The following is an 11922-nucleotide window of genomic DNA, read 5'->3' as shown; positions in this document are numbered from 1 at the left end:
CTTTGCGAAGCACATGCACCAAATCAATGATGTCATGTTAATCATGGGCTGAGGGAGGCCGTGTTGAGGAAGAGGGGGTAGAGACGCGAGAGGCAGCCCAAAAGTGTTATAAAAGAAGTAACTTGCAAACAGCAAGACGGGATTTCTGCACAGGCCGTCCAGACGCTCTGAGAAGAAGATACGGACGATCGCCACTGAAGTATTCGAGGACTTCGTCTCTGTTCACGGAAAGAAGACCGCTGTTCGTGGACAAAGATTGAAAGACGGAGATTTTCCTCTCCCCACTGCTCGACTTTAACAACTGAACAACGGAGGAACGCGGCAGTCCTAGAAAGACTTTGTACTGAGCCTTGAGGACTGTTGGCCGAACTCCGCTGCGAGAGCAGGAGGAATCCGAGGGTCTGGCCAGACCTTCGCTCCTAACAACTCCAAAATAACTTTTTCACCGACCCATTGAAGATCCAGCTCCAACTGAGCCGTCTCGGCATCTGAAACTAATGAGTATAATCTAAGAATAAAATTAAAGTAACGAATCAAGTGTAGCAACATTTTATGTGAGCTGTAGCTTAACCCTTGCTAACTAACTAAATATAACCTGCAATAAATACCTAATCTGCATTTAAAGTAAAATTCTCAAGTGCATTTATTTGCTCAAGTAGTAAAAGTTCCTCGTGGCAGTAAAAAGTTAAATCCATTGTATGTCTAACAACTGAGTTCTGTAAGGTTATCCTAGAGACCGAATCCACTTAACAATCCCTTACGGTTTTAGAAGTAATCCTAGCCGTTAAAACCTAACCTGGCATTTACCAAGAGCACGGATCCAGAAGAGGGAAGCTGCCATAACCGACGCGACTGGTAGGAGCGCCCGGGGTCAGGGTGGCCCCTCGACCGAGCGCACTCAGACCGGAGGAAGCAGGGTAGACGTCGGGAGTAACGGCAGTTAGAAGAGCCAGGCGAGTTCCCTCGCAAGAACACCAGCTCGACAATCTTTTAATAGAGAGCTGAGTCAGTAAGTAGCCCCGTATCGGGCCAGAAGTATACCAGGATCTAACACTCCACACAATAAAACTCTACTTCGTGGAATTGTGGGAAAGCTGGATAAAACTGCCCCAGTGTGTGCTGAAGGCCACCGTCTCATGAAGGCAACAGACCGACATCAGTTGAGAGAAGCACTTCTGAGATCCTTGTACCAGACACTCTCCCATCAATGGCTGCTCCTTCATATTTGTTGTTTGGGTTCAGGAGTTGGGCTCTTTTTATTGTTTAAGAATATTGTCACTCACTTCATTCTACTCTACAGTGACAACCCTGTGGATTTTGACCTGGAGTTACAGTTTCAGTAACTGTGACAGTCTCTTCAACAGTGGTAGCTTTAGTAGTTTAGTGGAAACATATTTCTGTTAGCTTTTCCTCCACACGATCAAAGTCTTCTGAGTAGAGTTCCCAGCAACCTGGATGAAAAGAAGCACTATGTGAATAATGTTTTCTCTCAGAGATACTTGAACTCTGTCATTTGGGGCAGCCACTCACTCCCACCCAGGGGTGAGCAATCCTCCACTTTCAGCCAAGTCCTCAAACTTGGTTGAAAGTATGGTACTGTAATTGTGTGGGTGGTACATTCCACTGCAGGTCACTTATTAAACTGATGCTATTATTTAAGTGTTACTGACTTTGTGTATATGTCTTTATTGTATGTGAATTTAAAATACACTCTTTATCTTTGCTCTATTTGTTCCAGATAAATGGAGCTACAATCTGTCTCATCCAAAACACACATGCCCACAATCTAATATCGATCTAATTAAACCAAGATGAATGGTGCAAATATTCCGCCCCTATTCACTTTTAACCTCGATTTTTAATCTCCTGTACATTTTACACTTTCTTAGATCCGTCGAAAGACACAACCCCTATAGGTTTTCTTTAATTTTTGATTGTATAATTTTACTTTGACACGACTATTTATTGTTTTTCTTGAAAATAATATATATTTTATATACCACAAAAAACTCTGAAACCCCACTTTATTCAGTGTTGCGCTTTCGTGGCCCGGATTGATACTCGTTAAGGCGGCTCTTAGCAGTACGTCACTCTTATCTCATCCAATCAGCGAGCTCCGTGTATCACGCAGAGGGTTCACAGGTCAGGGGTTGCCAACGAAAGAGGAAGATGGCGGCAGGCGGACCGAGCTGCAGGCAGCGATGAAACAGGTTTAGCAGGCAGATACTACTTAAAGAGAAAAGCGCATGTGCTGCACATTCAGACCACTATCCTTTAAGGCTCTTACAAGGAATACGGACACTAATGGCGCTGCTTTACGGCTTGTTATGGCGGCTACTGCTGGTTCTGGTCCACATCAACAGAGCGCTCGTCGCCTGGCTCCGTATCCGGCTTCGGAGCTGGAAGGGGCGGCTGTGGGAGCGGGCGATGGCCGGTCTGCTGCTACCGGTAGCCCTGGCTGGTTTTCCGGACCACCAGAAGAAGTTAAATCAAAACCCTGATGCTAACGCTAACCCCGTGACTGGAAACCGCACTGCAGGTCGCCGGCCACGGTGGCTGTCTGACGGCAAGTCTCTGGAGAAGCTGCCGGTCCACATCGGCCTATTGGTAACGGAAGAAGAACCCAGCTATACGGACATAGCAAGCCTGGTGGTCTGGTGTATGGCTGTCGGCATTTCTTATGTCAGCGTCTATGATCATCACGGTAAACATCTCTACCTTTACTACCCGTCTCTCTTCGGTTTATCTGCTGGTTCTGCTGGACAAATGTAGCCACACCGCTATCTAAGTTACATTCCAACTAAACATGCTCCCTCGCTCTCCCATTGCCCATAGATTTAAAATGCATGTCTTTTTAATTAAATAAAACCAACGTGTGCGTATCTGCACTGTGGGCTCAGATGAACAGGTTTTGCTGTCACTGAACAGATTTCAGTCTAGAAGACTAAACTACGCAATCGTTTCCTCATGTCATCGTTTACAGACACCCTGTCGTTTGTGTTTGATTAGTTAGCATGGTCCACTCATCTCACCATAGTTTATACAAGTTGAAAAATGATCCTCCCTTCCTCCCCAGTCTTATTTCTGTAACGTCATGTGACTGTAGAAGTTATATTGGTTTGTTCCACTTTATATGAGTCAGTTGTAAAAAAAGTTGAGACGATGCTCCTTTCGTGGAAAACAGAAATGAGACTTTATTATTCCTCGAAGCCTGTTGGAAAGTCTGCTATTTATTATTTGGGTCTAAATTATCATCCAGGTTTAGATTATTTGATATAATCATCACAGTAGCAGTAGCATTGTAACATGTATTTACACACAAGGACCAGAAGTGTTAGTATTGACAACATTCCGTCCACACGAGGCTTATTTCTGAGGTTCGATTCGGGACCCTGTGACTTATTCCAGCCTCTTCTAGAGGTCCATCGTGCAGATGTAAGGCCGTGTTGTCGGGGCGTGATCCCAGTTTAGCTCACAAACTGTTAACAAGTTGTGAGCTAAACTGGGATCCATCAGCGGGGCTCAAACGGAATAGACTGGTTCATCCCAAAAGCAGCTTCATCCTGCTTAAAAAAAAAGTTTTGAGTCCGACCACATGATGCAAATTGGTCACGTAAAACCCTGCTTTATTACTTTGGACATTAACATATTCCCTCTCCTGCATGCTCACTCCTTTTGAATGAAGTCAAAGACTCCTCTGTAACATTGCCTTGTTTCTATTTATTCTGGATTGAATGATGTGCTCATCCCCATCGGTCTCTTCACTCAGGTATTTTCCGCAAGTACAACTCCCGTCTGCTGGAGGAGATAGTAAGGCAGCAGCAGGACTTGCTGGGTGCAGATGGATCCAAATACAACGTGGAGTTCCTAAGCAACAGCAGTGACAAACACCAGCACCACGGTAAGGATTATGCACAGCTGGCTCTACTGTTTTAGTCGGTGCGTTTACATGCACTTCGGTATGATCGAGGCTTCTCTGGTAAACTGATTCCTTAAATGTCATGTGGAGGAGAAATGTGATCTCCCTTGTCTCGGTAGGGGATTAAGGAGACCTGATTTCCCCAGCAAGACTCCTCCTGCAGAAGGCCGATTTCTCTGCCATGTACACACCTAATCGGCTCTTTACAAATATGCAAACGGGATAAACAGTGGAGCGGCTGGAATGAAAGGAGAGATCATTACATCAGTGATGCATCCTTGTATTTAAAATAACTCCAACGTCCGACTGTAACAGAAAGCAACCCAAAGTAGCCTCTAGAAGTGTGAATAAATCTGTTAGTTTCCACCATCGAACATTTGGCTGTTTATTAAATTCAGTATTTTTATGTATTCAAATCCACAGTTATTCATCCAAAAATCTGTATCGTGGAGGAACCCGGAAAAGAAGTCGTCTCTGGAGCTTTACCGACTTACCAAGCTCAGCTTTTCCAAATGTATTTCCTCACTCTGAAGTACAACTTGAGTTATGGGCCAATATGTGATAGTGCATGTGGGCGTGGACTAATCAATATGACACCGTTTTTGCTTCATACTTGCCCTCAAATTGAGCGAGAGCATAAGACAACAAATAATAATAATAAACCAGCAGCAACTTAAAAGGTTCAACCCCCTTCTGAAAAAGTCAGGACCGACGCAGCATAAGTAACCTGGTTACTTTAGTGCACTTTGTTACTCACGCAATATTATTTTTCATTTTATGTAAGCTTTATTTATGGTCCCGTTGAGAATTATAATCTTGCAAAGATGGCAGCATAAAAGATTTACACATAAAAGCACCAAGAAGCGCAAATATAATAACGTAAAAGCACAAATTACAGACTTAAAGCAAACAGAACGTTTTATCAACGAGTTGGCGGTGACATCTTGTACGAGGACCAGTTCAATCGCTAGTGAAATAGTCCTCAATTCTGTTTTTTAATTTTTTTTTTCAAATCTTGACATGCTTGTAAAATAATCTAGTGTCTCCGTAGCTCACACCAGTAAATCTGCACACAAGTCATGTATTGCCTCACTCAGTCGGTCACAGTTTAGATGTGATCTTCGCTTTATGTCAGACGTCTTGGCATGTAAGAGATTCACTGCCGCTCAGCTGTGTTGCTGACTTGTCCTCGGCACAGCGTGAGATTTACCTCTGCAATCGAGGCAGAGTATTCGTTGCTTCACTTTCTTGTCCCTCGTGATGGGCCGGCTCACTGAAACCTCATATATAAGAATATGTCCCTCGGGTTTGTTGTCCCGCTTTTGAAAAGCTTGAAGTGTGATACGCTAAGCTGAAGGAATGTCTACCGTTGCACTAGCTGCCACCGGGTCATTTTCATTCCACGCAGATAAATAGAGCGTTGGCACAACATTTACAGAGCAAAGTGCAAGCTTGAATGAACTGGCTGACACGATGAAGTTGCCGTCCGTTTGAATTCGCCTCCTCAAAACACTTTGGATGAAATGACCCCAAAGCCCCTAAAATCTTTCTATTTTAACAAACTGCGTTATTTTGAGAGTGAGGAGAAGACTGTGGAGTAAGGGGAACATGACGGAAAACATGGCTGTATGCACAAACTACAGGCTTAGTTTTTAGTTCATTTCCACTGTCATCCTATTGGATCAGTACCAGGACGGGAGGATTGCGTTCCTCTGCGTGGTCTTAGGCAATATAGTCTGCTCGCATTCCTCTGAGTTATGATTTTCTTTTTAATACCATCTTAATGTTTCTGTGTAAATCGCCAGGCTTTGTGTCCTCTTATTTGTTTACATTTTTTTTTCTTTCTTTTTTTTACACCTGTGTTTTACGTTACAACCCTATGAATTGTGGGTAATTCCCTCAGACAAAGTCTGCAGAAACGCAGGCTTAAGAAAAGTGCATAAAAAAGGGCTAAAATGTCTGCGAGAGAGCCCTCGAGTACCCTGTTGGTCAATGGGACAGCCCTCAGCCCTCGCCCATGTTGCGGGAAGGCTCCTCAAATTTCATGAGTGGGATTTGTGCCCTCTGACTAGTTTCTGAGGATATTCTTCCAGGACACAAAAGACAGAAACTGACACGGCCAGCTAGCCCTCAACAATCCACATCCACAGGTTTGTATCTCACACTAGTTTAGTACAATGAACAGAATATTAGAGTTGTTATGGAGACCATAACTCGAAGACCAATGCTGTTATTGCAGTAAGAATTCTGCACCACGCTAGCATTTGGGGGAAATTTATTTGTGTCTGTCAGGCAAAAGGTGACTTTCTTTTTGATATTTGAATGTCTCAATCATATGGCGTCAGTCTCTTCCCCATGAACCCATCAAATGGAATGTAGTTTCCTCGATAATGATGTCGGGTGGAGCAGGTTTTTCTCATTACGCAGGCAGCGTGCACGTTCTTGTAGGATTGGTGTACTTCCTATCGACTGTGGTCACTCTGGTTGATCAGCGTTCGAACACTCTTGTATAGGTAAACATGTAACAACAAAGGGCTGAGGCCAGAAAGTGATTCATGTGAATGCCTCTTCTGCAAATATGTTATCCCCAAGTGGTACTTTGTTTCCTGAGTGGAAATTTCCCCAAATATCTCCCAGTAAAACGCTTCTTCTCCGGATTGTGTTATATGGATGAGTGCTCTTGCATGAAAACATATACTTATACTATAGTTAGTTTTGGATGTTTTTGGTAGATCTAGATAACAACATTGGAGAATCATGACGCCCCTAATATCGAAACATGTCTGCAGCTTTTTATGCAAATCATCAACCGAGACTTTATGTCTGTTTCTCATCACTAATTTGATATCCTCATTCCTGTTAGTGGAATGTATCTCGTTTGTTTTTTAATCTACCTTGCGAGTCATTTTCTAATTTCTTCCCTCCCCTTTTAAAGTGAACTTCTCATTCTATACAATGCAAATTCCACAGCGTTATGATCGTGTCATCGATTTGACCACTGATTTGGTCACCTGTAGCCAACGAAACTGAACGCTCGGTCAAGAATGGTTTCATAGAGAAGAAACACCACTCTGTTGTTTTTGATATTTAAAAATATTTATTTGTTACGAGAAAATCACTCACGGTGCCATGTCCCAGGGACGAGGGTCGAGCTTCAGCATCAGCGACGGTCCGACTTGCTGTATAGATGCAGGACCGGGACCCCCCCATCTACCTGTGATGGTACATCATGCTCAGACTTTCAATCGTGCGTGTGTCTCAGTGGTTTCCTGCAGCCCCACAGTGAAGGTGTTGTCTCCAGAGGACGGGAAGCAGAGCATCGTCCAGGCAGCGCAGCAGCTCTGTCGCTCTGTGGAGAACAAAGAGAGGAGCTCCAAAGACATCAGCGTCTCCATGCTGGATGTGCTGCTAAGAGGTACCAGTTCATGACTGTGTGTGTGTGTGTGTGTGTGTGTGTGTGTGTGTGTGTGTGTGTGTGTGTGTGTGTGTGCGTGTGTGTGTGTAAAAGTAAAGTTGTTTGTTTTTGCCTATATTGGTTTGTCTGGTGTCTCACAATGAAAGCATCTTGTGTTTGGGATACAGACAGTGAGGCATGTCTCAGCTTTATATTTTCTATTACATTCTTGCCGCATTACGCAGCAACCTACACACAAAACCAATTCAAATGCCCATATTGATGACACACTTCGAGTGACACACCGGTGTGTACACAGCTGGGTTGATTAAAGGAAGCGACTGATGGTTCTGTGTCTTATCTGCAGCATACTGTTGAGGACAGGTGTCATAGTATTCTCTTTTCTTGTGGTCGACCAACATGGGCGTTTCAATGTCCGATGCAGATATTTAGAGAGCAGGGCGGCTGATGAATAGTGCCGACATCGTGCTGTCTTTTTGTTTTTTTTGCATATGATAATATACAGCAATTTACACAAAATCCCTGAACTTGAATGAGCATTTAGTTCACACGGTTGTTGTCTGACTCTTGTCCCTGATTGCTGAAGTAAATCTGCACCCTGCAGTGCACTCATTTCAAATAAAAAACTATCATCGTTATCGTCAACATATTATCATTATTACTAGCTCTACAGAAAAAAAGTCACTAGAAGATACAGGATTAACTTCAATTCAACAAAATATCAGTTGGTTTAGGCTTCTTATTTTTTTACATGTAGTTTATGTTGATCACTTTGTAATCAATGTATGTTACATATTCTCAGATACAGAATCTGTAGTGAAAGTTACAACGGAGCTGATATGAAGCCAATATGACAGTCAGCGGATTATTGTCAAAACGACAATCGACCGGCCGATACTGTCGTCCTATTGTTATATTTTGCTGACGGGGATTATTTATGTGCTTTCATTCAGTGGGCATAAATCGTCCGGGTTGATAAATTACACACCCGTACTTCTCCGCGTTTAGGAGCAGTGTCACCGTATCACAGTCCACAGAGAGCGCTGAGATCTTCTGCTCTCTGTGGATCTTGGTCACACCAAATCCAACAAATCTGTCTGAAGATTGTTGTTTGTGTTGTGCATCTATTTATAATGAAAGAACTTTGTTCATTCACATCTCTGGATTATAAACCTACACCTCACCTACAATCACTCATTAAATGAGGTAATCAAAGTTGCCTTAAACTGGTGTGTCGTTGTCCTTTGTTCACTCAGTGAGTGGAGCAGTGAAGTGATGAGGATCCAAGCTCTGCTCCTTTGCAACTAGACCTGAATCCGCTCATCGAAATGATGCAATCATTTGCAAAAGGAGAGACTATTAGTCCACGGATAGTTTGCTGAAGCGATACTCCACGGATTCATTTCAAGCCCTTTACTTGCTGTGGAAGGAGGCTTGATTTTATGTTCCAGTGTGAACCGGTCTCAATTCAGCCTCCAGACCGGAGGCACAGGGAGACGTTGTTTGGGACCATGCTTTACCAAAGGAAAGGAGATGGTGCCGCCCCACAATTCCTTGCGGCAATAACGTCAATAACATCCGCCGTAGTCATATTTCTGAGTCCGAATGAATCCTTCACATGTTTCTTCAACCTTGTGATGTTGTCCATTGAGGAAAAGCGGTTTAGAAGACATAGGACGCCATTGTTTTGACAATTTGTCTGCAGCCCAGACATCTTTATGTGGGTATTCTCATTAGAAAAGCTGGATGGAAGCGACGACTCCATCAATTGCGACGGTTCACTAATAATGATCCAGATTCACAAATGTATTCAAATGTGAGAAGAAAAGTTCTGCACACTTATTACTGGACAGAACCCACCGCGTCACGCTCATCACCATTTCATAATTAGGTCTATTTAAATGCAGGTTTCTCTTTTTTTCTTGTTTTTTTTGCTGTGTTCATACAAAGACTTAATCCGGACACATCTGTCTTTCTGATGACATGCCTTTGTGCTCGTTCGTTTCAGAGTCCAAGAACGTCCCAGACCCTGAGCTGGTGGTGATGTTTGGTCCCGTGGACAGCACGCTGGGCTTCCTCCCCTGGCACATCAGACTCACTGAATTCATGTAAGCTGCCGTCTGAACTTTAATATCACTAACAGAAAGCAAAAACAATCTTCAACATGACCAGTAGATGGCACTGTTTAGCTCTCAGTACGGGTATGTGTTTTCTTCTCTTCTCTGGATGTGTTTAAAGTGTGTGTCATGCTCTGTGTCCTCAGCTCCCTGCCCTCCCACAGAAATGTCTCCTATGAGGACCTGTTGGGTGTCCTGCAGCGGTTCAGTTCTTGTCATCAGCGGCTGGGCCAGTGATGTGCCCCCCCCCCCCACCCCCAGTGTCAGGCTCTTCAAACAGGAGAGCGGTGTGGGGCTTCACACAGTCGAGAGGAGAGTTTGGACATGCGGTGACACCTCGACGATCCGCCGTGTCCCTCACGTCTCCTCTCTACCCAACTCTGTCCATCTCCTGGGACTTTAACAAACTCAAAAGACAAGCTCAAAGACCAGGAGACCAGCTGGCTCACTTCCTGCCACCAGCTCTTGTCTCATAATGAACTCACATTCCAGGACTTCTGGAACACGCTCTCCAAAGCCAAGAGAAAATAGCACATCGGAGACGCACACACTGACATAAGAGGACTGTCGGCACAGACTCGGTGTTCCACAAAACCCTGTTCTGTGTCCTCTCTAACCCTCTTGGCTCTCTGTTTGCCATTCAGTCTCCAGCTGCTGTTTTCTGCTGTAGACTTGGAAAATGACTCTCCTTCACTCAGCCGATGACAAAAGAAGAAACGAGGCTTTGTGCCCGTCTTCGCGTGGGCACCCGCCGGAAATACAGCTGCGCCTCGGAGAGAATCTCGACTACCCCCAACCACACATGAGGCCGGGAGGCGGAAGCTGAGCTTAGGGACAGAGCGGTTAATAATGTGTAAATATGAGAAATTCATGTGGCTCTGTGTTTGTTGTCCCGGTGGCCTCCAGTTCGCAGTCGTGTGCTTGTACGTAGTGTTGCTTCAGACGCATACAGAGGTTTGTGACAAAATGTTTGCTGTGGAAAAAGATCAAAAAATCTGTTTCATTTGGAAATATTAAAATGTTCTTCTGGTTCAAACTGCCAGAGAACAAAACTGGCAAATTTCTAATTGCGTTTGTTTTTTATGCCCCCGTGCGTCATGTTTCTGGGGTTGTCGGTCGGTCCATTCTTTCTATTCTTGTGAACGTGATGTTTCAGGAACCACCGGAGCCACAACCGACAAACCTGAACTGATTAGAATTTGTAGGTCAAAGGTTAAGGTCACTGTGACCTCACGTCCGTCCCGTTCTTGTCCACGTAATCGTTTGGGGAACACCTCGAGCGAATATCTAATTCAAATTTGGCACAAACGTCCACCTGGTCCAACGGTTAACAGATTAGAATATGGTGGTTTAAAGGTCACGGTGACCTCACAAAATTTGACTTTTGGCCATAATTCAAGAACTCGTGCTGATTGGGCCAATTTCACACAAATATCGAATAGGATAAAATGATGACATTGTGGACAGACATGGATGTGAACTGCAACATGAACATCTCTGCTACAAATGTACTTGAGGCCGTAAGAGTTTTCAGCATTCATACAGGGATTTAAAAAAAAAAAAACTTTCTTTTTAAATGTGCCATTACCCTCAATAAACCACAATGCGCTGCAGCCACACGTGTTTTTCTTTCAGTAACGGTCATCAGTTGTTTGACCGGCATGCGTTGCAACGTTTGTACAGCAACAAGTAAGTTAAAACACGTTATGACACAGTAACAAATGAAACCCTGCAGCCTGAGATCATATCTTAACTTTTCTTTTGTTGAGAAAGTTACCCGAACTTTTACTTTGTAGGGACTTTTTATCCAGCCTCTGTGGATTACAGTCGGTTGGCAGGATGGTAATATGAAGCGAAGGCCCTTTTAGCATTAAAGTTCTCTGACTGTGGTAACTTAAAGGGGGGCTTCGAGGACAGAAATGCTAACTCATCAACATAATCCTTTCACCTTTCATATTAGTGCACAACTATCTCAGTCTCAATCGGGGCTGACGTAGATAACCTTTTAATAAAAGCTCTTGGCTTGTTGACGGACAGTTCTGGGGCACTTGTGTGTTTTTGTTTCCAGTTTCAGTGCACACATGTACACAACAAAAAGCTGGTACGTGATCACTACATGGCAGATATAGTATTCTCTGGGTGAGAGCCGTCATCTCTGAGATGATGGCTCAGCTTAGCTTATTGTTCATTTTTGTTCTCACTTATTTGTTACATGTTATATGAATTGAATACATGTAATTCAATAAAAAATAGAGCAAAAATAAATAAAATAACTTGGTTTTTGACTGTGGTGGACACAGGAAGTGGAGGAGGAATGGCATGGCAGGAATTTGGACTCGTGCAATTATAAAATTCAAACTACAGCCCCGCTCTGCTCCAAACTACCCACAACGCTAAGACACATGTTGAATCACATGTGGGCACGTCATTTGAAGGTAGTTCTTTCTGACGTTGGTACACATCCTGATGTA

General features: G+C 43.7%; 1 protein-coding gene across 1 annotated transcript; it reads left to right on the top strand.

Moving 5' to 3' along the window:
• Positions 1–1876: 1876 nt before the first annotated feature.
• nus1 (NUS1 dehydrodolichyl diphosphate synthase subunit) lies at positions 1877–10758 on the top strand. Its single transcript, XM_079291258.1, has 5 exons — positions 1877–2704; positions 3770–3901; positions 7182–7334; positions 9343–9442; positions 9598–10758. The coding sequence occupies exons 1-5, from the start codon at positions 2305–2307 to the stop codon at positions 9686–9688; spliced, it is 876 nt and encodes a 291-aa protein (XP_079147384.1). The 5' UTR covers positions 1877–2304; the 3' UTR covers positions 9689–10758.
• The last annotated feature ends 1164 nt before the right edge of the window (positions 10759–11922 follow it).

This window comes from Melanostigma gelatinosum, assembly GCF_949748355.1.
Source record: "Melanostigma gelatinosum genome assembly, chromosome: 19".
NCBI classification, from domain to species: domain Eukaryota; kingdom Metazoa; phylum Chordata; class Actinopteri; order Perciformes; family Zoarcidae; genus Melanostigma; species Melanostigma gelatinosum.
The sequence above is the reverse complement of the archived record's forward strand: the minus strand, read 5'-3'. Positions and strand labels throughout refer to the sequence as shown.

What these genes read in the sequence shown, in the direction of transcription:
- nus1 (XM_079291258.1), top strand. Translation starts at nt 2,305, where the DNA reads ATGGCGCTGCTTTACGGCTTGTTATGGCGGCTACTGCTGGTTCTGGTC. An exon ending in CAGCGTCTATGATCATCACG is followed by an intron (nt 2,705 to 3,769) that starts GTAAACATCTCT and finishes CTCTTCACTCAG; the next exon opens with GTATTTTCCGCAAGTACAAC. An exon ending in ATCAGACTCACTGAATTCAT is followed by an intron (nt 9,443 to 9,597) that starts GTAAGCTGCCGT and finishes CTGTGTCCTCAG; the next exon opens with CTCCCTGCCCTCCCACAGAA.